Genomic DNA, 27,425 nt, shown 5'->3' with positions numbered 1-27,425 from the left:
ACCCCTTCGCGATTCGACTGAAGAAAATTTTTGCATCGTTTATATTTCGGCCGGTACTGGCCCTCGTCCAGCCAGAGGTTCTGCTCCTGTTTCTTTCATCTGTCTAAATTCGGCTGTTACAAATAAATTCACAATAGACCACACAACAAGTGCCGACATCTTTTATAACATACGACAGTTCCTCGCGTACCAGCTGGGCTCTTCAGAGCAGTTAAATGATCTCAAAAAAGCAGTCGAATCCAAAGCCGCGTTGCAGACCTCTTTTCCGAACTCTCCTCGCGAACAAAGGGGCCTGCAAGCGGATAGGAAAAATATCTGCTCCCCGGTATACATGTTTAAGGTATCCAGTCTAGAGTTCAATGCCTTGTTCTTGTGCGCAAAGAGAGCCGTCTTGAATGCATCGTACGAGGCATCGAATCCAAACAGATTGGTCATTCTCCTATCACCGTAAGATTTGCACTTGTGGGACACCTGTGACTCCCACCAGTCTCGCTTCTGGCCTTTGTCATCGATCTGACGGCCGAGCGAATCAATAAATTTGCTCAAGAACACTGCATACAATGTCCCCAAGGAACCGTAGCTCATTGCCATGTTGCCATGGCGATAGTAAACCGGGGATATAACTGCAGCCATAGACAGCTTAAGAATATTAAAATAATACAGGTAAACTATGGGGCCAAACACCTTGTCGTTCATGGTCTTACTGTACAAGTTCAGAAAATCCTTGTGACTACGAAGCTTGCCTACGTCTGTCATAGATCGAACCCAGCGTTGGAAGAAAGTCCCATTCGCTGGATCAAAACTCAAGTACATGACGTCGAGCTCTTGTTCGCTGAAGAAGGTTTCAGTCGGCCAAAGAACACGCTTCATTCTTCGCAGTTTAGCGCTAGCTGTCTCCTTCGTGGCATTGCTGATGATGGTAGATCGTTCGAGGTTCTCTTGAATGGTACTAACAATATTGTCCAGGACAGCGTTCACCTTATCGCGTTCCCTTTTTGGAAAGTTCTTGTATATGAATGGCGCCCAAGGCAGAATTCCGAATGCGTCCTCGATCTGTCGCAGACAGAAAGCAGGCGCGTGTTGTTCAGCCTGCCGCTTGCTTCCCCACGTGGCTATGTCAAACTTAGTTGACGCCATCCAGGCACACTCTTGTACAAATATCCAACCGAGTAGCACGAGCAGCCGCTCGTTGGGTACGATCTCAACTATCCTGCCGAGCATGTGTAGCACTGGAAGGCTGTGGACTAATACCATAGAGTGGGTGGTAAGATGAAATTGAGGTTCCAAGTTCTTGTTGATGAAAGAGACCCATTCTTCGGTAGTGATGTTTTTTGTGTAATTCTGGAGTTGACGAAGACCGAAGAAATGCTCTAAATACGGAGACTTCCTTCCGCTTTCCACAAGCTTCATGACGTTCAGTTCATCCATTCGCAGCTGGTGGACGTAGCTGTCACTGAGGGTCTCGTTGTGTCCCAAGGCATGGGCGAACTGCCGCACCCTTGCAGCGTACTGTGATATGGTTTGGGCCTCACCATTGCGGAGTTGCTTCCATGATTGCACCTCCATGGCTTTCCATATGACTAGAACGGGCTCTTTATTATTTGTTGATGGAACCACTTTGATACTGAACAGGAAAGAGATCCTCCAGCGGATGAGAAGCTGCAAATTTACGTCGACAGCATTGGCCTCTCGAAATGGTTCTCCGGGCCACGGAATTCTCATGTCTGTGGTGAATCGCTCGAAAGCGTCCAGGTCGTCCTTCCTATGAATGCACGATTGGAACACTGCGAAGGCCCTGGCTACAGCTTTGCTCTGCAAGTCCAATTTCCCAGAGGTAAGGGTGTGCAGGATGTTGTCGGAGAGCATGGTCTCAATGTCTTTGGGGTCTTTGTAGCTGTAGTCTTTGTACCAGAAAGCGCACGTATAGCTGTAGAGGTTCTTGCAAGGATTGACGTCGGTATTGATGGAGACCTTAAGGTGGGAAGCGTGCTCCAGGCAGTCGCGGCTTCGGCAAACGGGGTCCTGCGCCGATTTTGCGGCGTACCTGGAAATAGAGCAATTTAAGAATAAAAGGAACTCGCCATCCAGTATATATTTGTATTATGGCCGTATGCCCCGCAGGAAAGAGGAAGGTTTTCTCGCACACACACACACACAAAAAAAACGAACATTATTTAATACATGATGAACAGGTATGTGTTATGGGCTTAACCATGTCGTCGACAACAGTAACGCGTGTTACAGAACCGGGATTTCGATACGTAACATAATGTCTATTAGCCACAAGCGAAAATAGTTCCATGGTTATAGGTACTATTGGAAATTAGGCCCTCAACCCCTGGAGAACAAAGAACAGGTGAGAAATTTCGGTGGTGCTTGCCGGGTTCCAAGCAGCGATGGGAGCTACAGTAGATATACTGTATGGCAGTTAACATTAGTTAGAAGCTATTTGAGGTCATCATCGTGAGTCGTTGTCCGGACAACAACCCACGGATGATGACCACACTCCTCTGAGAAAATCCCTGAAGCTGACAGTCGCCATATGGCGCACCTCTACCAACCCTGTACACAGAGCCGTAGCGACGGGAGGGGGGTGAAGGTTTGTTGGGCAGCATAAAGCGGAAACAAAGAAAATTTGAATTTACGATCTCGGCAGTGCAAATGAGGGTTTTCATTTCTTTGTTTACATGGCAGTGGCAGATGGGAGGGGCACTTCAGATTTACCTTGCCCTGGGCGCAAACCTGCGTCGCTATGGCTCTGCCTGTACGTCACTCCAAGAACCTAGTTAAGCCACATGCGATATTCCTAACACTTTAGTCCTTTTAAACGTTTCATAGTATATTATCTTTGTGTTACATTACCCACTAAATACACGAGCTTTTGTTAGCTCATTATTTTACTTTTATCCAGTATCATACATATATGCACGTATATAAATGGAAAAAAAATAGCATAGGCTCTTTGGCTGCACGTTGAACATATGTTTATAAGTCCCAAACGTCGCCACACCAGCATTGGACAGCTGTTTCGGCCTTATCGGGTCTTCATCAGCAATGCGTAGGTGGGCGACGTTTGAGCGAGTGACGTCGGAAGGTCACGTGGAACGTGATGTCCTCCCGTCAGGGTGAGAAACTCACCTCTGAAAGCCCAGTGCGAAGCCAGTAAAGTATTAAAAGAAAAAAAAATCGTGGCCGAAACCAATAAGGCCGAAACAGCTGTCCAATGCTGGTGTGGCGACATTTGGGACTTATAAACATATGTTCAACGTGCAACCAAAGAGCCTGTGCTATTTTTTTTTTCATTTATTACTTTACTGGCTTCGCACTGGGCTTTCAGAGGTGAGTTTCTCACCCTGACGGGAGGACATCACGTTCCACGTGACCTTCCGACGCCACTCGCTCAAACGTCGCCCACCTACGCATTGCTGATGAAGGCCCAATAAGGCCGAAACAGCTGTCCAATGCTGGTGTGGCGACGTTTGCGACTTATAAACATATAAACCTCAACCTATATATACAGGGTGTCCATGCTAGGTGTGAACAGATTTTTTAAAAATATATCACTTTTTCCGAGATGAAATCAATAGCAATATAGCATATGCTGAAGGGCACTCCCTAGGGGGGCATTAACAGACTCCTAAGGCAATGTCTTAATTAACTTTCAATAATTAACTTTTTAATTATAAAAGCTACGAAGTTGCTCCAATGAGAACATCTGATCTCTTCGGTCACCAGATACCAAAGCCGTTTTCAGAACAAAAATCCGTTCGATAGATCGTCCGCAAAAAATTCGTGAAGGAACGCCATTTCTTTATTTTATTCATTGCGCGTCTCTAGAGACGCGTCTTTCCTTCGCCCCCAATACGACAGGATGAAAGAGCACACTATCGCCTCTTGCGTCCTGGAAAAAGATTAAAAGAAAACAGAAAATGCAGCCCAAGATAAGGGCAGTCGCGATAGAGTCACCCGATAGATTTGTGTTTTTGTTTTGTTTCCGCAAGTTAAAGCTAATCTTCGACGCATGAGGCGGCACTGTGCTCTTTCACTCTCTCACACTGGGGGTAAAGGAAAGCCGCTTCTTTGAAGGTGCGCAATAAACCAAATAAAGAAAAAAATGGCGTTCCTTCACGAATTTTTTGCGGACAATCTACCGAACGGTATTTTTGTTCTGAAAACGGTTTTGGTATCTGGTGACCGAAGAGATCAGGTGTTCTCATTGGAGCAACTTCGTAGCTTTTATAATTAAAAAGTTAATTATTGAAAGTTAATTAAGACATTGCCTTAGGAGTCTTAATGCCCCCCTAGGGAGTGCCCCTCAGCATATGCTATATTGCAATTGATTTCATCTCGGTAAAAGTGTTTGATATATTTTTAAAAAATCTGTTCACACTTAGCGTGGACACCCTGTATATAGGTTGAGGTAAAAAGATTATCAAACGTCCGCAAAGTTTTACAGAAGTTGCAGGAAGAGACGCGGAAACAGATTTTACGGAAGAAGTTACAAACTGGGGATTAGTTACAAGATGGGGATTATTTCCCAACAGACGTCGCCCCGAACCGTCGGAATTTTGCTTGCAAGTTAAAAATATTTAGCGTTTCATGTAACATGTATAACTTGCGCTGCTGGGTTTACAAGCAACAAACCCTTAAACCATGCCGCCGATGTAATCTGTCTACTCTACGATACCTTATACTACTCCCGCTAGTTGTTCCAACTACAATGTCAGGGAGCACTCAGTAGTTGTACTAACATTACTAAGAAAGTAACTACTGCCCACCTCTGTTTAGAATCAGCACTAATAGCTGTCAGTGTTCTCGAACGTATGCTCCTCACGCGCATGCGCATAGCGGGTAACATATCTCGAAGTTCGCCCCCTACCATGTATTTTGCCACTACCGATAACTTGGAACATTCATCTTACGACGTGGACATGATGATACAAAGGAGCAGCATACTCTGCCTTTCGCATGGTGATGAGTGCAAAGCCAGCGCTGACAACGACCAAGACCACAATGATGATGAGCCACACGAAAGGGTTGATGTGGGTCTTGGTCGGCCGGCTATCTGTCGAAGGAGATGTTGTCCTCTCCGGTGATGGCGTCCAGCTTCGAGGGTCAGGCGTAGGACTGCTCATGGTTCCTTTGGGTTCTTCCCGTTGCTCGTGTAGTCGTACGAATGAACAATTTGCTTCTGAGCTCGTGCGCCGCGCAGCACGGTTTCTTCTTTTGTTTCGAATGAAAGTTGCCGTGTCACCACGAACGAGAACAGGAAAAGGAAATTTCGCGGAAAGTACACTACAACTATACACTATAAATAGGGTTTCCAATTTTTGGTACTTTTTTCTCCGAAAATATGGGAGGTGTTTATCGGTATCTATCCGGTAGCGATAAGTTGGAAAATCTGATATTTCGGCGGTAGTATATGGACTGAACAAGAAAGTTCATAACGTTTCAAAAGAATTAACTCACAGGGTCAGTTGGAACAGTGAGTAGGAAGCGAAGGATACGACTAGCTCTTTCAGCCTTGAATGTTTTATTTTCAGTCTAGATTTCTACGCTTCAGCTTTCAACTTTCGCAGCTGCTGGCCATCTAAATAACACATTTACATGGAAAACATAATCGATTGAGGTATTTTAGGGAAATGACAAGGTGTCGTCAAGCTCGGGCATCAGGGCTCAAGAGGTGTTGGGTGCGAGCCGTAGCGACCGAAGGGAAATGCGTCCAAGGCATAAAAAAAATTGAAACAAATGCTTTTATTGAGCCTAAAAGGCATGTGATAGCACTACGAAAGAAGACAGAATGTCAAGGACGTAGGTGAAATGCTTTCAAGGAAGTCCTCCAGTAATAAACGTAGCCTCGGAAATTTGAATATACCAATTCGCAGATGGATTGATGGATGGATGGTTTCATCACTTCCTCTTCATCCGTACCTACAGACGCCAACTTTGTGAATATTGAATACTGGTACGTCTTATCTGCAAGTTCGGTGAATACGCTTTTCGGCACTTATCTGCAATAGTACCCATAGGGGGACGGCGTGTCATCCTCTACGAGGTCATCCCTCATATTTCCGGTAAACTACGAATTCAGTCCACGGAATGTGCGCCTAGTCCACTTAGATGAGGCAGCCGCCGATGGTTCGTCCAATTCACTTGCGTACTCTTCGACGCTTTCACCGCTGCTTGGCTCCAGATGGATCCCCCCCCAGAAAGGCATGGCCAGTGCGGAATTAATAATTCTCTCTTATAACTTTTTTTCCTTTAACATTACTTTGCGCTGTGAAAAATTACCAAACCGGACACTAACAAAGTAACGGAAAAAATAAAATTAAATGTCACAATGCATGCTTACCAGCTCATTCACCATTGCCCTCTGTCTTCACCATTCACGTCCCGCCTTCTTGTATTGCCCACTGTAGGATCAGACAAGCGTAAGATTGCCCATAGCACGCTTCAAAAAGAAAGCGCCACCTGTGGCAAAGCAAGCGCTACATGTGGCATGCAAGGGATCATGGGAATGCAAGGGCTCAATGGGCTTCTTGTTCGTATAGCCCTCCAGAGCCGTTTATAGAGAGAGTTTGGCCATTGGGAGGAGCCTAACTTAAAGCGCGTCATGCGACGTCACGGCTGAACGACCTCCCTCGTCATGCTCTATTGTTATACAGTCGTCAACCGGTCGCAGACGCCATATTGATGCTGATCGTTGTTCACAATCCAAGGAGAGAAGGCACGTGCGTACTTCTTGCTTCGAAAGCCTTTCGTCCTTGAACTCTTTCTGTTCGGCAACAAAGCCCCCTATCACTTGCGCCAGTGGGTCACAGGCCGGTTGCTCCTGTAGATTACATTCAACACGGCCACGAAGGTGTCGACCAGCTGGCGGACAGCATCAATATGGCGCGGACTAGATGGCTGATAAGCGGATTCAGCTCGGATTCAGGCTTTTTGGGCGGCGCAACGACGACTCTGACGTCAAAACAAGCTCCTCCCGTGAAGCGGCAAAAGATCAAAGAATGGCCAAACTCTCCATATAAATGGCTCTGTAGCCCTCGTATTCGTATTGCCATCTGTAGGATGGGACAGGCGCAAGCTTGCCCACACCACGCCTCAAAAATAGTACTGCCCTCGTTCTAAAAACGAAGATTTAAGAAAAGCTTTCTGGAACAGCTCCCCGAGGGACACAGCCCCGACGACCGTGTCATGGGCCACGCATTCAAAGACACGACCCACCCGAAGGCGGACCGCGTTACAGGGACCTGCTCCCTTTTGCCTCCTTCCACCGCGTACGCGGAGTTCAAGGGAGACCTGAGCACACGAAGTTCTCCCTTCTCAAAGCACAGCAATAACAATAGCGCGAGGAGGAGCTCGGAAGGCAAACTTTGCTGAGGACGCTTTACCGACGTTTGGTTGGTCGGTTGGAATAAAAAGAAAAATATGGAGATGGTGGTTCCTACAAAACACAGGAACCGGCTACTCCAAAACACTTGAAGATTAAAAAAAAACGGTAAGTCTAAAAAGTTAGAGGCGCTGCAATGTCCACAAGAAATGTCATTAAAGCAGCTGTCGCACTCTGTCTGAGATCCCTCGGCCATTCTCAGAGGGGCTTCACTAAGTCTAGAGGACGGTGGTCCAGCCTTTCCAAGGCGGCTCTGAGGTCATTACGTTGAACATTGCATCTGGTGCAGTTAATTAATATATGTTCAGTGTTCTCCACTTCATCACACGTGAGGCAGTTCGGCGAGTCTAGCTTCCCCAACTTGAACAACAGGGCACGGCTAAAAGGGACGTCTAGTCGAAGGCGGTGTACCAATGTCACGACCTCTCTTCTGAGTGTCTAGTGACTTTCACACAAAAGCAGACAATGAAAGAAGCCCACTGTCTGCGAGAGGTCAGGAAGGGGGTCATGTTCGCAGAATAGAGAATGTAATTGGGATTTTCTTGGTCTGCCATTTTACGCAAAGAAAAAAAATATTTGTCACTTTCAGAGGTACCGATATATAGGGAAAACGGTGGAAAGGTTATATATGGGGATTTTTTTGTGTGTGCCTAATTTGCAAAAAGACATTCGGGGATCTGTGTGGTTGTCCGAGGTCATGCTGGAGACTGTGACGTAAGGGGATCAAATCCTGCCATGGGCTGTGCTATCTGAGGTTTTCCGTGAGTTTGCTGAGTCTGAGTTCTCTGGATTTTCTTAGCTTTCCTGAGTCTGCACATGCGGGCCGTGAAGCTGTCCCAGGCCGCATTTTCCCCCTGCTGGTTTCTCGGCACCTGTAACCGCCTCTACACTGCTCATAGACTTCGTTGTGCCAACACAGCAAAAAGAATACTCACAGTGTTTATTACCCATGACAATACTACTATTTAACAGTGAGGGCTCTTATGGCCTTTGTATAGCTAGTGCGCCAGTAAAGTGCAAATCAAATCAAAGACTGAGGGCTCGCTCGACGGCACGATGATATGGGAGAGTATACAACGCATACTATAACGCGTGGCATGCGTCGAGATGGCCTAAGTTGTTGCTTTTGCGCCAATAAACTTCAGTCAGCAGCAGCGCCATGCGTCGAGACGTTATTCCGCACTGCTTTCTTTTCGTAACTCTTGGCCTTAGTATCTAGTACGCCTGTAAAACGCAAATCAAATCAAATCAAATTTTCGCAACTCCTAGTGGATCATCGCATTAGTTGGACGAGAATTCCCGAACGATATCAATAAATCACAGACACTAATGGCGTCGCGACACAAGCATTATTACGAAGACATTAAACGCATTATACATAAAGGCCCAATCGCATGAGGCGTTTTCTCCAGACGCGGCATTTGGGGAGCGCCAGGCAGAGCGGCGGCGAACAATAGAAACAAGGCGTCGCTCTCAAAGTTCGAGGTCACCATACAATTGTAATGGTAACGGTACCGTGACGTTACACGTAAGGTCTGTCTGCACAGTGTGGCGACATGTTGCACGTGCCGCGGGGTTGGACTGCGGATAATTTGGACCTCCGGGGGTTCTTTCGACGTGTGCCAGAATATACTCCACGGTCGGCGCCGGAAGGTGGTGGTGGTGGTGGCGATGGTGGTGCAAGGGCTCGCCGTTGTCGGCCTCACAGAGGTGGGCAACGTCACGACTGACGCCCTGAGGGAATGTGCGTCCTGGGCCGACTTCCAAGGGAACTGTGCCGACCTATGTCTGAAAACGTCTGAGGAAAACCCAGGAAAAACCCCAAACAGCACAGCCGACACAGGGATTCGAGTCCGGGTACCTGGTAACGGCGCCGGAAGACGTGGTAGCGACGCGCGCAAGTGGCCACTCAGAGGTTAGTCTCTGTTAGGTTCATCCAGTCGCGCCAGTTTTTGGGAGGCCCCATAGGTGGTGGCACGCGGAATTGGTGAGATTGTTCGGGTGGATTGGATCCCCTTTTGCAGGGGGTCCGAAAAAATGTGGAAGAATTATTGTTGTGGATTGTGAATAGCGGGACAAGCATTCATAAAAAATGACTAAGCACCTGCGTTTGAGATTTTTTTCACTTGTTTTTTTCTGAATTGCACAGCGATAGGGCGAGAATATTTCAAACGGTTGCTCCTGGAGGTGGTGACGACGGTCCTGATTTTCGTGGTGGTGAGCACATAAACAGGTTTTCGAGCATCCCTGAATGATGATTTTACTTCCTTCGTTTCTATACTTTCTACCTTGCCAGTAAGGTAGCCCTGGAAATCGCTTGTAGCGACGCCTCTGCCTCGAAATTTACCAGTGACGTGGCAGAGCTGTGATGGGAGACGTGAAAACCCTTTTTTTTTTGCATAATTTATACTTCGGCTGCTGCTGAGCCCTGATCCAGCACCATCTTGGGGCTCCAGTTGCTGAAACCCCGTTAAAACTTTCTAAATTCGGCTGCAGACCATAGTAGACCACACAACATATGTCAACATCTTTTATAACATACGACAGTTCCTCGCGTACCAGCTGGGTTCTTCCGAGCAGTTAAATGATCTCAAAAACGCAGTCGAATCCAAAGCTGCGTTGCAGACCTGTTTACCGAACTCTCCTCGCGAACAAAGTGGCCTGCAAGCGGTTAGGAAAAATACCTGCTCCCCGGTATACATGTTTAAGGTATCCAGACTAGAGTTCAATGCCTTATTCTTTTGCGCAAAGAGAGCTGTCTTGAAGGCATCGTACGAGGTCTCGAATCCAAACAGATTGCCCATTCTCCTATCACCGTAGGATTTGCACTTGGGGGACACATGTGACTTCCACCAGTCTCTCTTCTGGCCTTTGTCATCGATCTGACGGCCGAGTGAATCAATAAATTTGCTCAAGAACGCTGCATATAGTGTGCCCAAATAACCGTAGCTCATCGCCATGTTGCCATGGCGATAATAAAGCGGGGATATAAGTTCAGCCATAGACAGCTTAAAGGTATTAAAATAATACAGGTAAACTATGGTGCCGAACTCCTTGTCGGTCATGGTCTTACTGTACAAGTTCAGATAATCGTTGTGACCAAGAAGCTTGCCTAAGTCTGTCATAGATCGGACCCAGTCTTGGAAGAAAGTTCCATTCGCTGGATCGAAACTCGAGTAAAGGATGTCGAGCTCTTGTTCGTTGAAGAAGGTTTCCGTCGGCCAAAGAATACGCCTCACTTTTCGAAGTTTAGCGCTAGCTGTCTGCTTCGTGGTGTTGCTGATGATGGTAGATCGTTCGAGCATCTCCTGAATGGTACCTACAATATTGTCCAAAACAGCGTTCACCTTATCGCGCTCTGTTTTTGGGAAGTTCTTGTACATGAATGGCGCCCAAGGCAAAAGTCCGAATGCGTCCTCGATCTGTGGCAGACAGAAAGCAGGTGCGCGTTCTTCAGCTTCCCGCTTGCTTCCCCATGTGACTATGTCGAAGTTAGTTGACGCCATCCAGGCGTATTCTTGGACGAATATCCAGCCCAGTAGCACGAGGAGACGCTCGTTAGGTACGATCTCAAGTATCCTACCGAGCATGTGTAGCACTGGAAGACTATGGACAACCACCATGGAGTGGGTGGTAAGATGTAATTCAGGTGGCAAGTTCGTGTTCATGAAAGAGACCCATTCTTCGGCAGTGATGTTTTTTGTGTAATTCTGGAGTCGACGAAGACCGAAGAAATGCTCTGAAAACGGAGACTTTCTTCCCTGTTCCACAAGCGTCATGACGGTCAGTTCATCCTCTCGCAACTGATTGACGTAACTGTCACTGAGGGTCTCGCTGCGTCCCATGGCGTGGGCGAACTGCCGCACCCTTGCAGCGTATTGTGATACGGCGCGAGCATCAACATTGCGCAGATGCTTCCATGATCGCACCTCCACGGCTTTCCATATGACGAGAACGGGCTCTTTATTGTTTCTTGATGGAACCACTTTAATTCGGAAGAAGAAAGAGGTCCTCCAGCGGATGAGAAGCTGCAAATGGACGTCGAGAGCATTGGCCTCATGTAATGGTTCTTCAGGCCACGGGATCCTCATGTCGGTGGTGAATCGCTTGAAAGCGTCCAGGTCGTCCTTCCTATGAATGCACGACTGGAACATTCGGAACGCCCTGGCTACTGCTTCACTCTGCAAGTCCAAGTTCCCAGCGGTAAGGGTGTGGAGGATGGTGTCGGTGAGCATCGTCTCAATGTCTTTGGGGTCCTTGTACCTGTAGTCTCTGTACCAGAAAGCGCAGACGTAGTTGTAGAGGTTCTTGCAGGGATTGGCGTTGGTGTTGATAGAGATCTTAAGGTGGGAAGCGTGCTCCAAACAGTCGCGGCTTCGGCAAACGGGGTCCTGGGGCGATTTTGCGGGGTACCTGGAAATAGCGCAATTTAACAACAAAAGGAACAAGCCAACCAGTGTATGCTTGTATTTTGGCAATATGCTCCGCAGGAAAGATTTTCTAGCACACGCATGCACACATATACACAAACGAACATTATTTCACACATGATGAACAGATATGTGTTATGGGCTTAAACATGTCGTCGTCGACAGTAACGCGTGCTACAGCACCGGGATTTAACGCAGTCTGCATTGGGCTTGGGTTATGGCCGCACCCCTCAGCGGGGGCACGCGGTACGCACGCGCACGCAGTCGCGGGGCACCCCTCCCCAAGTGGGGTGTGCTGTCAAAAGTAGATAGCCTTTTTTGTTTAATTAGTTTTTGCATTTGCTATAGCAATCAATCACTATCAATTGCAAATTGATTCAACACAAAAATAGCATAAATTTTAAAATATCCCCGGAACAATCAAGTATCCAAAATTGATGTTTATGTGACGGTTCTAGGATATGAAAACAGTAGGAATCTGCCAGTCGACATGGATATTCGTTCTACGTAAAAGGACTCACTGTGAAGCTCCCATGGCATATCCCAACATCCAATTTACTATATATCCAGGATGTGCCTGGGATATATATGATTTTCTGGGATATCTCAAAGTTACGCCCCCTCCAATGTTTGTGCGACTAGCGATATCCTGAACATTCATCCTACGACGATAGATTATTATCCAAAGGAGCAGCGTACTCTGCCTTTCGCATAGTGATGAGTGCAAAGCCAGTGCTGACAACGACCAAGACCACAATGATGGTGAGCCACACGAAAGGGTTGATGTGGGTCTTGGTCGGCCGGTTATCTGTCGAAGGAGATGTTGTCCTCTCCGGTGTTGGCGTCCAGCTTCGAGGGTCAGGCGTCGGGCTGCTCATGGTTCCTTTGGGCTCTTCCCGTTGCTCATAGAGTCGTCGTACAACTGAACAATTTGCTTCTGGGCTCGTGCTGCGCGCAGCACGTTGTCTCCTTCGTTTCAAAAGGCACTTGCGCGGAAACGTAAACTACAACTATACGAAATTAATAAGGTTTCCAAGTTTCGGTACTACCATTTCCCAAACGTGGGAGGTGTTTATCGGTATCTACTCGATTTTGATGAATTGAAAAACAAAAAAGAAGATATTTTTCCGGCATGCTATTTGCACTGGATAATAAAACCGTTTAAAACTTTTCAAAGAAAGGAATAACTCACGGAGATAGTTGGAACAGTGAGTAGTCAGCAAAAGACAGCGCTAGAATGCAAGACAAAACGGTCGCTGGTCAGAGCTCGGCGGGCAAGAGTTGCTGAGGATGCTTCCCCGATGTCTGTTGTGGGTGTCAAGTCATGCTTCACACAAACAGAAACAGTGACACAAGTCCCTTCTTCGTGACAGGTCAGGAAGGAAGTCATATTCCGAGCATAGAGAATGCAATTGGAATTATCGTTGTCTAACACCTCAGAATAGGAAAAAAAGTCGTCCCGTCACTTTCAGAGGTACCGGTATATTGTGGAAACGGTTCAAACTTACCCACATATATCGAGATTTTTTCGTGTGTGTCTAATTTGCAAAGAGACATTCAGGTTAGGATCAGGCATCTAGTGGTTGTCCGAGGCTATGCTGGAGACTGTGAGGTAGTGAGATCAAACCCTGCCATGGGCTGTGCTATCTGAGGTTTTTCGTATGTTTTCTATCTTACCAATGACGTGGCAGATCGCACTGGAAAACAACGCTCACAATCCGCAATTTGCGAGACTTCCGTCATCGGAACACTGCAACACTTGACGGCAACACCACCCCAGAAGAATTCGGCCGGACAATAAGACAGAATCCGAAGCAGTCCAGCAAACATACCAAGGTGCCAATGACCTACACCAAAACAGATGTAAAGTTCGGACACCTCAGAACAATACGACGGCGCGCTGAGCGCCGTTACCGACGGACTGGAACCATAGACGACTGTATTCAAGCAAAAACCACCAAAGAAAAGATAAATCGACACCTAAAAAAATGTTGGCATCGCACGCATGGGAGGATACATGGAAATCCCTGTCGCCATTAGTCAACGCTGGGAAGCTCTGGACCATTGTAAAGAGCATCAAGAGCAGCCCATCTCAAGCCACTTTCCGTACCATTGCCCTCAGTACGAACGTACCTGTATTCGCAGTAGAGGAAACGTTTTTGGCCATTCTTAAAAAATCTTCACCAGCATCCACCGGTTCCCTCCACCACCAGTCTCTTCTATCCTCAGCAGTGGACAACCAGCTAGTAACGCACTCCACACCCGTAGCGCTGGAACACGATTTTAGTATCCAAGAACTTGCCATCAAAGCCACGTCTGGCAAGCGAACCTCTCCATAGGACCAGGACCAGACGGGATAACCTACAAGTACCCGGAAAATCTCTAAACCGAAAGCTAAAGAAGTATTACTGAAGATATACAACAAAAGCTGGCAAACAGGAAAGCTCCCCCGAGACTGGAAGACGCAAAGGTAATACGCATAAGGAAACCTGGCAAGCCGAAGAACGAAATCGAATCGTACAGACCCATCAGCCTCACAAGCTGTGTACTAAATGTAATGAAAATAACTATCCTTGTGCGCATCCGGTGGTAGTTAGAACACAACGGAAAGCTCCCGGATGAGATCGCCGCCTTCAGAAAAGCACGATGCACAGCAGACTGCATCACTATAACCTTAAAGGAGCACTGACGTGACCCCATAATTATTTTTTCTTGTTCGTTTTTCGGTGCAGAGTGTTCTCCAACGAATAAAATGAGTTCCTGCGAAAGAACGACGAGAGCAGGTGACTTACAGAGCGAGCACGAGGGCTCGGTTCCGCACATCTTTGAACAATCATTTTCCTCTTGATAAGAGCGCATCGCAGAACGAGAGGACGTCTTGACGTATGCTACAGTCTAAGAAAAAAAAGGAGTACTTTTACTCCTTTTGGGGACTAATTGCATTGCCACAAAAAATAGTCCCTTTCGGGAGTAAATGCACGGGAGTAAATGAATGTCACAGAGTGAAGACTGCATTTCACGCGCTGTTGTAAGAGTCCCAGGTACATAATTGGTGCGCATGCATGAAAATACTTCGAAGCAATCCGTCAACCGTGATATATCGAGTGATATAAAATCGTGCGCCATACTAGGGCACAATTTGCGAAGAAAGATGCGCTAACTGTTTCTTACTCTGTGTGGCTGGAAAATTGCTACGTTGTCTGAGTTATACAGCCTTATGTCGTTCAAATTGACCCAGGGCACATATTTACGTAGACTGTTGCATTCAGGAGATCATTCGCGAAGTTTAGTGACAATTTGCAGTCCTGGGGAGTAAATGTCGGGACTAAATGTTGGGTTGAGGGACTAAAATGGGGAGTAATTGCAGACTAGGGGAGTAGAAGCTGCAATTACTCCCCGTTTTACTCCTTTTTTTCTTAGAGTGTACTCCCCTCACGTGACCAGGACGCACAGCGGCTCACATCAAGCATGTATGAGCGGCGCGTGAGCTGCGAAGAAAAAGCAAACAAACAAGGCACGGAGCCTCCAATACGTCACGGGAGAATCGTGTCGTGCGTCTGCGGCTGCCTTTTCCGACGTGTGTGTGTGTGTTTTTTTTAAATTCGATTGCACAGCTATAACGCACCGCAGAGCGCAAATATTTTACATGGTGATCCCTGGTGAAGAAGCTTGACAGATGGGGGTCAGGATTTCGAGCGACGTTAAATGTCACCTAATTGTTCCTTTAACCCCGTTATGGAAGAGATCATGCCCTCCACGAGTCAAGTTCACGATATACGCTGACGATGTCTGCATTTGGATGTACGGGACAAACGTCAAGTACGTTCAGCAGACACTAGAACGCACCCTCCTCGCGATAGCCATCTTCCTGGAAGAACGTAGCACGGACTCGTCAGTAGAAAAAACGGTGCACCTACCCTTCACCCGGAAACGTCTAACGAACTTTCACGTTTCAGTCAACGGGAACCTGATGCAACGTATTAGTAAACACAAGTTTCTCGGTGTCATAATCAATAGAATCCTAACATGGGCAGAACAAGTGAAGGCTCTCACGGACGCAACAAAGAAATACATCAACATAATGAAGATGCTCGGTGCACCCCGCAGGGGCAACGGGAAAGCACTTCACTCCCTTCACACTGGGCTCATCCGACACACCATACCTCACAGCATCCCCAATCTCCGTCATCTCTCCCCGACCCAAGACGCATTGTGGTGATCTTCTCTCTGTTCTGCACGTACTCATCACATGTCCGCACCATGAAACTCATCGTCATCATCACTCGACAGAGTTTTATAGACACCTTTTACCTCTTCACCCAGCACTATTGCTCGGTGATGAGGCTATCGTACCTTTTAGTAGAACCTTTTGCGAGCCCTTTCATCACCACCAGCACCACCGCTACCACCTAGTAGAATCTTTTGGACATACATTCCTCCAGGGCATTAATCGTGACGTTGCCTACCTCTGTGAGGCCGACAAATGCGAGTCCTTTCATCGCCAGCACCACCACCACCACCTAGTAGAATCTTTAATTTCTTAAGACATCGGTCTTGTGAACCGATTCTAGTTTTCGACCCATCTTTTCCATACCCTCCTTTTATTAGACATCACGTTTAATTTGAATTAGTCACATCCTCATCACTGTTTTGGCGCATTATTACCTTTGTTGTCGATGTGCGATTAAAACTCCCAGCATTATCATCATCACCCCAACCAAAGAAGTCCCATCCATCCAGAAGGACACCTCCAGCGCATACCTAGCCGAAGCCTCCGAATATGCCTAGGAGTCCCCAGGACAGTAAGGACAGCACTAGTGCTGTCCAAGCACTTATGCTGTCCAGGAGCAAGAGAGCCCACCATCCAAATGCTAAGGAAAGAGGAGACGAAGCGGCAACTGATAAGTCTCCTCACCTGGCACACGGCTCACCCGCTGCTTCAGAAGATCCATAGAAGACACAATTCTTCAATCGGTGGAGCACTTTCGTACATCGAGCGATGCTTGCCGAAGTGCAGGGCTCACAGTCATCACCAGGTTATTGTCCCTTGGCTACGGTCACCCCCATCAACTAGCACAGAATCCCACGTATTTGAAAAAAAGGGACAAACGCCATGTCTGGCGCTCAGGGCACTTTCTATGGCCCACCTTGAGCAACAGTTTCCGGATTCAACTCACATCTACACGGACGCCTCCTCCGCTTACGGAAGATCATCGAGAACTTTCACTGTGAAATGCTTCACCAAGGGATATCGCTCGTCACACGCAACAGCTTCCACTGCAGCACAATTGCGTGCCATACTGAAAGCCCTTCGATACATCGACAGTTCCTAGCACAGAAGTGCGACAGAGCAGCTAAGACTCGAAAGCCGCCCTGGCCCAAACAGAATACAGACGATCAAATAGTGTACCACATATACAAAGCGTACACATCTGGAGTGGGAAGGCAGCACGCCATCTCCCTCCAATGGGTACCGTCCCACTGCGGAATACCAGGAAATGAAGTACCTGACCAAGCAGTAAATGATGCACTAGGTAAAACCAAGTTATCAGCAACACATTTCACAAGATTGGACGCAAAGACATTCCTCCATAACTTGACAATCAGACGGTCCACCAAAAGGCTGGAAGAAAGTCCTCCGGCACACAGACTTCCTGTCTCACATAGACCCCGATCTCACGGTAATCATTCCACGTGACATCGGCCGAAGAGTCCACGTGGCTATTCACCGAATTGGGCTCAGTGCGTTGTATACTGCCACCACTCGATTAAAACTCGGCTTTGTGGCCTCAAGACTGTGCAACATCTGCAAAGTGCCGCAGGACACGTTACACGTGCTTATACGTGTGCCCAGAACAACAAGACGCAAGGGAAGGACTGTCCCACGCACTTCAAACACTTGACCGAAGACCACTCTTTTATTGCAGAGTAATGGGAAGATGGTCCATAAAGGAACCAGACATCAAAGCATTCAATGCACGGTGTGTCTACCTAAAAGGAAGTGGCATATACATCCGCTACTATAGCAGCCACACATCATAGAACTCAAAACCACCCAAATGAAATACTGCTGCAGGCGCAAATAGGGCGGCCACCCTGCTTCAAGTCCTTTCCCTGTTGTTTTCGCAGTTATTTACTTCAGCTTTCCTGAGTCTCCATAAAAGATGTTTCAAATGTAGGCCGTGAAGTCGATCCCAGGTTGCATATTCCTGATCCTGGCTTCTCTGCATCTGTCAGCGCCTTTACGCTGCTCATAGACTTCGCTGTGCTAATACAGCAAAAAGAATGCTCGAAGTGTTGATTACAAACAACTATACTACTATGTAATAGTGGGGGCTCGTACGACGGTCACGACGATGCGGCAGAGTATTAAACGCATACTATAACACGGTGCATGAGTCAACGCAGCTTTGTGTTCGCAACTCCTAGTTTTTCATCCCGTTGTTTAGACGAGAATATCGGAATGATATCAATAAAGCACACTCACTAAAGGTATCGAATCAAAAGCATTATTACTAATATTATAATAATTACTAATATTAAGATAATAAACATATATTATAAAGGTTCTAACAGCATGAGGCGTCTTCTCCGGCGTCTTCTCCAGCCGCGGCGTTTGGCGAGCGGCAGCCAGAGTAGCGGCGTATAATAGAGACGCTGCGCAGCCCACGAAGTACAAGGCCACTACATGGTGGTGGTGGTGGTGGTGTGGTGGCTTGCCGTTGTCGGCCTCACGTATGTGGGCAACGTCACGACTCACGCCCTGGGGGAATGTGCGTCCTGGGCCGACTTCTAAGGGAACTGTGCCGACATATGTCTGAAAGCGTCTGAGGAAAACCCAGGAAAAACCCCAGACAGCACAGCCGGCACCAGGATTCGAACCCGGGTACCTCCCAGTCTCGACGTGACTACAGGCCACTACATATTCGGTGGTAGGCAGCAGAAGACGTGGCAGCGGCGCGGGCAACTGACCAATCAGAGATTAGCTTCGGTTAGGTCCATCCGGTCGCGCCTGTTTTCGGGAGGAACCATAGTTGGCCGCTGGCGGATTGCTCGGGTGGTTTGGATCGCGTTCGGCAGGAGATCAGCAAATTGTTGCGGATGGTAAAAACGTATTTCTTGTATGAGCGCCCAATAGGCAAAACACAAAGGTGAATGTAGAACAGACTGATAAAGATGTCAACTGGAATGCCGAGTTCGCTCCGTGTTTTTGGGAGCCTTGTGAATAGCGGGACCAGCATTCACAACAAAATGGCTCCGTGAAAACGCATCGCTACAGTATGCTGTTCCTTAGAGGTTACCAATCACTGAAAAGTAACCGAGTAACTTTTTCGCTTGGTTATCCGAGTTGGGTTGCGTAGCGATAAGGCAATAATATTTCGCGCGGTTGCTCCTCGTGGCCGTTTTGAGAGAATAAACAGGTTTTCGAGCAACCCTAAACTTCCCATTTACATTTTTACATTACACAAAAGTACAAGTATATACACAAGTAAATACATAAATGTAAAAGTAAATTTTTATACTTTCTACTTGAGCTTTCCCTGGAAAGTAGTCCTGGAAGTCCGCAGTACCATATATTTGTACAAGCTTCGTCCTACTGACGCTTCTGCCTCCAAATTTATGAGCAGCGACGTGGCTGAGCGCCCTGAAAACCCCTTCGCGATTCGACTGAAGAAAATTTTTGCATCGTTTATATTTCGGCTGGTACTGGCCCTCGTCCAGCCCGAGATTCTGCTCCTGTTTCTTTCATCTGTCTAAATTCGGCTGTCACAAATAAATTCACAATAAACCACACAAGAAGTGCCGACATCTTTTATAACATACGACAGTTCCTCGCGTACCAGCTGGGTTCTTCAGAGCAGTTAAATGATCTCAAAAAAGCAGTCGAATCCAAAGCCGCGTTGCAGACCTCTTTACCGAACTCTCCTCGCGAACAAAGGGGCCTGCAAGCGGATAGGAAAAATATCTGCTCCCCGGTATACATGTTTAAGGTATCCAGCCTAGAGTTCAGTGCCTTATTCCTTTGCGCAAAGAGGGCTGTCTTGAATGCATCGTACGCGGTCTCGAATCCAAACAGATTGGTCATTCTCCTATCACCGTAAGATTTGCAGTTGTGGGACACATGAGAGTCCCACCAGTCTCTCTTCTGGCCTTTGTCGTCGATCTGACGGCCGAGCGAATCAATAAATTTGCTCAAGAACACTGCATACAATGTCCCCAAGGAACCGTAGCTCATTGCCATGTTGCCATGGCGATAGTAAACCGGGGATATAACTGCAGCCATAGACAGCTTAAGAATATTAAAATAATACAGGTAAACTATGGGGCCGAACACCTTGTCGTTCATGGTCTTACTGTACAAGTTCAGAAAATCCTTGTGACTACGAAGCTTGCCTACGTCTGTCATAGATCGAACCCAGCGTTGGAAGAAAGTCCCATTCGCTGGATCAAAACTCAAGTACAGGACGTCGAGTTCTTCTTCGTTAAAGAAGGTTTCAGTCGGCCAAAGAACACGCTTCATTTTTCGCAGTTTAGCGCTAGCTGTCTCCTTCGTGGCATTGCTGATGATTGTAGATCGTTCGAGGTTCTCTTGAATGGTACTAACAATATTGTCCAGGACAGCGTTCACCTTATCGCGCTCCCTTTTTTGAAAGTTCTTGTATATGAATGGTGCCCAAGGCAGAATTCCGAATGCGTCCTCGATTTGTCGCAGACAGAAAGCAGGCGCGTGTTGTTCAGCCTGCCGCTTGCTTCCCCACGTGGCTATGTCAAACTTAGTTGACGCCATCCAGGCGCATTCTTGTACAAATATCCAACCGAGTAGCACGAGCAGCCGCTCGTTAGGTACCACCTCAAGTATCCTGCCGAGCATGTGTAGCACTGGAAGGCTGTGGACTAATACCATAGAGTGGGTGGTAAGATGAAATTGAGGTTCCAAGTTCTTGTTCATGAAAGAGACCCATTCTTCGGTAGTGATGTTTTTTGTGTAATTCTGGAGTTCACGAAGACCGAAGAAATGCTCTGAATACGGAGACTTCCTTCCGCTTTCCACAAGCTTCATGACGTTCAGTTCATCCATTCGCAGCTGGTGGACGTAGCTGTCACTGAGGGTCTCGTTGTGTCCCAAGGCATGGGCGAACTGCCGCACCCTTGCAGCGTACTGTGATATGGTGTGGGCCTCACCATTGCGGAGTTGCTTCCATGATTGCACCTCCATGGCTTTCCATATGACTAGAACGGGCTGTTTATTATTTGTTGATGGAACCACTTTGATACTGAACAGGAAAGAGATCCTCCAGCGGATGAGAAGCTGCAAATTAACGTCGAGAGCATTGGCCTCTCGAAATGGTTCTTCGGGCCACGGAATTCTCATGTCTGTTGTGAATCGCTTGAAAGCATCCAGGTCGTCCTTCCTATGAATGCACGATTGGAACACTGCGAAGGCCCTGGCTACAGCTTTGCTCTGCAAGTCCAAGTTCCCAGAGGTAAGGGTGTGCAGGATGTTGTCGGAGAGCATGGTCTCAATGTCTTTGGGGTCTTTGTAGCTGTAGTCTTTGTACCAGAAAGCGCAGGTATAGCTGTAGAGGTTCTTGCAAGGATTGACGTCGGTATTGATGGAGACCTTAAGGTGGGAAGCGTGCTCCAGGCAGTCGCGGCTTCGGCAAACGGGGTCCTGGGCCGATTTTGCGGCGTACCTGGAAATAGAGCAATTTAAGAATAAAAGGAACTCGCCATCCAGTATATATTTGTATTATGGCCGTATGCTCCGCAGGAAAGAGGAAGGTTTTCTAGCACACACACACAAAAAAACACACACACACACATTATTCAATATATGATGAACAGGTATGTGTTATGGGCTTAACCATATCGTCGACAACAGTAGCGCGTGTTACAGAACCGGGATTTCGATACGTAACATAATGTCTATTAGCCACACGCGAAAATAGTTCCATGGTTAGGTACTATTGGAAATTAGGCCCTCAACCCCTGGAGAACAAACAGGTGAGAAATTTCGGTGGTGCTTGCCGGGTTCCAAGCAGCGATGGGAGCTACAGTAGATATACTGTGTGGTAGTTAACATTAGTTAGAAGCTATTTGAGGTCATCATCGTGGGTCGTCGTCCGGACAACAACCCACGGATGATGACCACACTCCTCTGAGAAAATTCCTGAAGCTGACAGTCGCCATATGGCGCACCTCTACCAACCCTGTACACAGAGCCGTAGGGGGGGGGGGGGGAGGTTTGTTGGGCAGCATAAAGCGGAAACAAAGAAAATTTGAATTTACGATCTCGGCAGTGCAAATGAGGGTTTTCATTTCTTTGTTTACATGGCTTCCGATGGCAGTGGGAGATGGGAGGGGCACTTCAGATTTACCCTGCCCTGGGCGCAAACATGGCTCTGCCTGTACGTCACTCTAAGAACCTAGTTAAGCCACATGCGATATTCCTAACACTTTAGTCCTTTTAAACGTTTCATAGTATATTATCTTTGTGTTACATTACCCACTAAATACACTAGCTTTTGTTAGCTTATTATTTTACTTTTACCCAGTATCATACATATATACACGTATATATATATATATCTTTTTACCTCAACCTATATATACAGTGTGTCCACGCTAAGTGTGAACAGATTTTTTAAAAATATATCAATCACTTTTTCAGAGATAGCATATGCTGAAGGGCACTCCCTAGGGGGGCATTAACAGACTCCTAAGGCAATGTCTTAATTAACTTTCAATAATTAACTTTTTAATTATAAAAGCTACGAAGTTGCTCCAATGAGAACATCTGATCTCTTCGGTCACCAGATACCAAAGCCGTTTTCAGAACAAAAATCCGTTCGATAGATCGTCCGCAAAAAATTCGTGAAGGAACGCCATTTCTTTATTTTATTCATTGCGCATCTCTAGAGACGCGTCTTTCCTTCGCCCCCAATACGAGAGGATGAAAGAGCACACTATCGCCTCTTGCGTCCTGGAAAAAGATTAAAAGAAAACAGAAAATGCAGCCCAAGATAAGGGCAGTCGCGATAGAGTCACCAGATAGATTTGCGTTTGTGTTTTGTTTCCGCAAGTTAAAGCTAATCTTCGACGCATGAGGCGGCACTGTGCTCTTTCACTCTCACACTGGGGAGGAGGAGGAGGAGGAGGAGTGTCGTTGGGAGGAACCCGAGAGGTCTGCCTGCCTGATTAGGCGGCATGTTTCTCGGGAAGGGAAAGGTGGTGGAGAGGAGGAGAGGAAAGGGTGAAGTGGAAGACCGAGCGGAATCCGCTCGGGGGGAGGATAGCTGCGTCCATGGGCCGACTTCAGGGGAACTGTGCCGGCATACGCCTATTACACATCTGAGGGAAACCCAGGAAAAACCCCAGACGGCACAGCCGGCCCGCGGATTCGAACCGCGGACCTCCCAGTCTCCAAGCGCACGCGTTACCGCTGCGCCACCGGAGCTGGTCTCACACTGGGGGTAAAGGAAAGCCGCTTCTTTGAAGGTGCGCAATAAACCAAATAAAGAAAAAAATGGCGTTCCTTCACGAATTTTTTGCGGACGATCTACCGAACGGATTTTTGTTCTGAAAACGGTTTTGGTATCCGGTGACCGAAGAAATCAGATGTTCTCATTGGAGCAACTTCGTAGCTTTTATAATTAAAAAGTTAATTATTGAAAGTTAATTAAGACATTGCCTTAGGAGTCTGTTAATGCCCCCCTAGGGAGTGCCCTTCAGCATATGCTATATTGCAATTGATTTCATCTCGGTAGAAGTGATTGATATATTTTTTTAAAAATCTGTTCACACTTAGCGTGGACACCCTGTATATAGGTTGAGGTAAAAAAGATTATCAAACGTCCGCAAAGTTTTACAGAAGTTGCAGGAAAAGACGCGGAAACAGATTTTACGGAAGAAGTTACAAACTGGGGATTAGTTACAAGATGGGGATTATTTCCCAACAGACGTCGCCCCGAACCGTCCTACCGGAATTTTGCGGAATTTTGGAAGTTAAAAATATTTAGCGTTCCATGTAACATGTATAACTTGCGCTGCTGGGTTTACGAACAACAAGCCCTTAAACCATGCCGCCGATGTAATCTGTGTCTACTCTACGATACCTTATACTAATGCCGCTAGTTGTTCCAACTACAATGTCAGGGAGCACTCAGTAGTTGTACTAACACTACTTGGAAAGTAACTACTGCCCACCTCTGTTTAGAAGCAGCACTAATAGCTGTCAGTGTTCTCGAACGTATGCTCCTCACGCGCATGCGCATAGCGGTAACATATCTCGAAGTTCGCCCCCTACCATGATTTTTGCCACTACCGATAACTTGGAACATTCATCTTACGACGTGGACATGATGATACAAAGGAGCAGCATACTCTGCCTTTCGCATGGTGATGAGTGCAAAGCCAGCGCTGACAACGACCAAGACCACAATGATGATGAGCCACACGAAAGGGTTGATGTGGGTCTTGGTCGGCCGGCTATCTGTCGAAGGAGATGTTGTCCTCTCCGGTGATGGCGTCCAGCTTCGAGGGTCAGGCGTAGGACTGCTCATGGTTCCTTTGGGTTCTTCCCGTTGCTCGTGTAGCCGTACGAATGAACAATTTGCTTCTTCTTCTTCTTCATCCTCGGGGAACAATTTGCTTCTGAGCTCGTGCGCCGGGCAGCACGGTTTCTTCTTTTGTTTCGAATGAAAGTTGCCGTGTCACCACGAACGAGAACAGGAAAAGGAAATTTCGCGGAAAGTACACTACAACTATACACTATCAATAGGGTTTTCAATTTTTGGTACTTTTTTCTCCGAAAATATGGGAGGTGTTTATCGGTATCTATCCGGTAGCGATAAGTTGGAAAATCTTATATTTCGGCGGTAGTATATGGACTGAACAAGAGAGTTTATAACGTTTCAAAAGAATTTACTCACAGGCTCAGTTGGAACAGTGAGTAGGAAGCGAAGGATACAGCTAGCTCTTTCAGCCTTGAATGTTTTATTTTCAGTCTAGATTTCTACGCTTCAAATTTCAACTTTCGCAGCTGCTGGCCATCTAAATAACACATTTACATGGAAAACATAATTGATTGAGGTATTTTGAGAAATGACAAGGTGTCGTCAAGCTCGGGCATCAGGGCTCAAGAGGTGTTGGGTGCGAGCCGTAGCGACCGAAGGGAAATGCGTCCAAGGCATAAAAAAAAATTGCAGAAAATGCTTGAGCCTAAAAGGCATGTGATAGCACTACGAAAGAAGACAGAATGTCAAGGACGTAGGTGAAATGCTTTGAAGGAAGTCCTCCAGTATAAACGTAGCCTCGGAAATTTGAATATACCAATTCGCAGATGGATTGATGGATGGATGGTTTCATCGCTTCCTCTTCATCCGTACCTACAGACGCCAACTTTGTGAATATTGAATACTGGTACGTCTTATCTGCAAGTTCGGTGAATACGCTTTTCGGCACTTATCTGCAATAGTACCCATAGGGGGACGGCGTGTCATCCTCTACGAGGTCATCCCTCATATTTCCGGTAAACTACGAATTCAGTCCCCGGAATGTGCGCCTAGTCCACTTAAGATGAGGCAGCCGATGGTTCGGCCAATTCACTTGCGTACTCTTCGATGCTTTCACCGCTGCTCCCGTGGCTCAGTGGTGCGTTAGCGTGCTGGCCATGTCACGTCGATACTGGGAGGTACCCGGGTTCGAATCCCGGTGCCGGCTGTGCTGTCTGGGGTTTTTCCTGGGTTTTCCTCAGACGCTTTCAGACATATGTCGGCACAGTTCCCTTAGAAGTCGGCCCAGGACGCACATTCCCCCAGGGCGTCAGTCGTGACGTTGCCCGCATACGTGAGGCCGACAACGGCAAGCCCTATCGCCATCACCACCACCACCACCACCACCACCACCTTTCACCGCTGCTCGGCCCTAGATGGATCCCCCGGCTTGAATCTTTGGCCCCAGAAAGACATGGCCAGCGCGGAATTAATAATTCTCTCTTATAACTTTTTCCCTTTAACATTACTTTGCGCTGTGAAAAATTACCAAACCGGACACTAACAAAGTAACGGAAAAAATAAAATTAAATGTCACAATGCATGCTTACCAGCTCATTCACCATTGCCCTCTGTCTTCACCATTCACGTCCCGTCTTCTTGTATTGCCCACTGTAGGATCAGACAAGCGTAAGATTGCCCACATCACGCTTCAAAAAGAAAGCGCCACCTGTGGCAAAGCAAGCGCTATATGTGGCATGCAAGGGATCGTGGGAATGCAAGGGCTCAATGGGCTTCTTGTTCGTATAGCCGTCGTATTCGTATTGCCATCTGTAGGATGGGACAGGCGCAAGCTTGCCCACACCACGCCTCAAAAATAGTACTGCCCTCGTTCTAAAAACGAAGATTTAAGAAAAGCTTTCTGGAACAGCTCCCCGAGGGACACTGCCCCGACGACCGAGTTATGGGCCGCGCATTCAAAGACACGACCCTCCCGGAGGCGGACCGCGTTATAAGGACCTGCTCCCTTTTGCCTCCCTCCAGAGCGTACGCGGAGTTCAAGGGAGACCTGAGCAAACGAACTTCTCCCTTCTCAAAATACAGCAATAACAATAGCGCGAGGAGGCAAACTTTGGTGAGGACGCTTTACCGACGTTTGGTTGGTCGGTTGGAATAAAAAGAAAAATATAGAGGTGGTGGTTCCTGCAAAACACAGGAGCCGGCTACTCCAAAAGACTTGAAGATTTAAAAAAAAACGGTAAGTCTAAAAAGTTAGAGGTGCTGCAATGTCCACAAGAAATGTCATTAAAGCAGCTGTCGCACTCTGTCTGAGATCCCTCAACCATTCTCAGAGGAGCTTCACTAAGTCTAGAGGACGGTGGTCCAGACTTTCCAAGGCGGCTCTGAGGTCATTACGTTGAACATTGCATCTGGTGCAGTTAATTAATATATGTTCAGTGTTCTCCACTTCATCACACGTCAGGCAGTTCGGCGAGTCTACCTACCCAAACTTGAACAACAGGACACGGCTAAAAGGGACGTCTAGTCGAAGGCGGTGTACCAATGTCACGACCTCTCTTCTGAGTGTCTAGTGTCTTTCACACAAACACAGACAATGAAAGAAGCCCACTGTCTGCGAGAGGTCAGGAAGGGGGTTATGTTCGCAGAATAGAGAGTGTAATTGGGATTTTCTTGGTCTGCCATTTTACGCAAGGAAAAAAATAATCTTTCTGTCACTTTCAGAGGTACCGATATATAAGGAAAACGGTGGAAAGGTTATATATTGGGATTTTTTTGTGTGTGCCTAATTTGCAAAAAGACATTCGGATTGCCGTTCGGGGACCTGTGTGGTTGTCCGAGGTCATGTTGGAGACTGTGACGTAAGGGGATCAAATCCTGCCATGGGCTGTGCTATCTGAGGTTTTTCCTGAGTTTGCTGAGTCTGAGTCCTCTGGATTTTCTTAGCTTTCCTGAGTCTGCACATGCAGGCCGTGAAGCTGTCCCAGGCCGCATATTCCCCCTGCTGGTTTCTCGGCACCTATAACCGCCTCTACACTGCTCATAGACTTCGTTGTGCCAACACAGCAAAAAGAATACTCACAGTGTTTA

At 47.1% G+C, this 27,425-nt stretch overlaps 4 protein-coding genes across 6 annotated transcripts in view; 1 reads left to right on the top strand and 3 right to left on the bottom strand.

Annotated features, from left to right (window-relative positions):
• Positions 1–27,425, top strand: part of LOC135384193 (neural cell adhesion molecule 1-like) — a 210,984-nt gene that overhangs the window by 26,232 nt on the left and 157,327 nt on the right. The window lies entirely within an intron of this gene.
• Positions 146–5,167, bottom strand: LOC135384190 (endothelin-converting enzyme 2-like). Its single transcript, XM_064613410.1, has 2 exons — positions 4,957–5,167; positions 146–2,044 (listed from the first exon to the last, which is right to left on the bottom strand). The coding sequence occupies exons 1-2, from the start codon at positions 5,133–5,135 to the stop codon at positions 163–165; spliced, it is 2,061 nt and encodes a 686-aa protein (XP_064469480.1). The 5' UTR covers positions 5,136–5,167; the 3' UTR covers positions 146–162.
• LOC135384189 (endothelin-converting enzyme 1-like) lies at positions 9,917–12,734 on the bottom strand. The gene is made up of 2 exons (XM_064613409.1): positions 12,523–12,734; positions 9,917–11,806 (listed from the first exon to the last, which is right to left on the bottom strand). Exons 1-2 carry the CDS (start codon positions 12,699–12,701, stop codon positions 9,925–9,927), a joined length of 2,061 nt encoding a protein of 686 aa, XP_064469479.1. The 5' UTR covers positions 12,702–12,734; the 3' UTR covers positions 9,917–9,924.
• On the bottom strand, positions 19,620–24,515 carry LOC135384187 (endothelin-converting enzyme 2-like). Its single transcript, XM_064613408.1, has 2 exons — positions 24,208–24,515; positions 19,620–21,518 (listed from the first exon to the last, which is right to left on the bottom strand). Exons 1-2 carry the CDS (start codon positions 24,384–24,386, stop codon positions 19,637–19,639), a joined length of 2,061 nt encoding a protein of 686 aa, XP_064469478.1. The 5' UTR covers positions 24,387–24,515; the 3' UTR covers positions 19,620–19,636.

Source organism: Ornithodoros turicata, chromosome 2 (assembly GCF_037126465.1).
Source record: "Ornithodoros turicata isolate Travis chromosome 2, ASM3712646v1, whole genome shotgun sequence".
Classification (NCBI taxonomy): Eukaryota; Metazoa; Arthropoda; class Arachnida; order Ixodida; family Argasidae; genus Ornithodoros; species Ornithodoros turicata.
Note: the sequence above shows the minus strand (reverse complement) of the source record. Positions and strands in the feature narration are given on the sequence as shown.

What these genes read in the sequence shown, in the direction of transcription:
- LOC135384190 (XM_064613410.1), bottom strand. Translation starts at nt 5,135, where the DNA reads ATGAGCAGTCCTACGCCTGACCCTCGAAGCTGGACGCCATCACCGGAG. An exon ending in ATCACCATGCGAAAGGCAGA is followed by an intron (nt 2,045 to 4,956) that starts GTATGCTGCTCC and finishes CTCTATTTCCAG; the next exon opens with GTACGCCGCAAAATCGGCGC.
- LOC135384189 (XM_064613409.1), bottom strand. Translation starts at nt 12,701, where the DNA reads ATGAGCAGCCCGACGCCTGACCCTCGAAGCTGGACGCCAACACCGGAG. An exon ending in ATCACTATGCGAAAGGCAGA is followed by an intron (nt 11,807 to 12,522) that starts GTACGCTGCTCC and finishes CGCTATTTCCAG; the next exon opens with GTACCCCGCAAAATCGCCCC.
- LOC135384187 (XM_064613408.1), bottom strand. Translation starts at nt 24,386, where the DNA reads ATGAGCAGTCCTACGCCTGACCCTCGAAGCTGGACGCCATCACCGGAG. An exon ending in ATCACCATGCGAAAGGCAGA is followed by an intron (nt 21,519 to 24,207) that starts GTATGCTGCTCC and finishes CTCTATTTCCAG; the next exon opens with GTACGCCGCAAAATCGGCCC.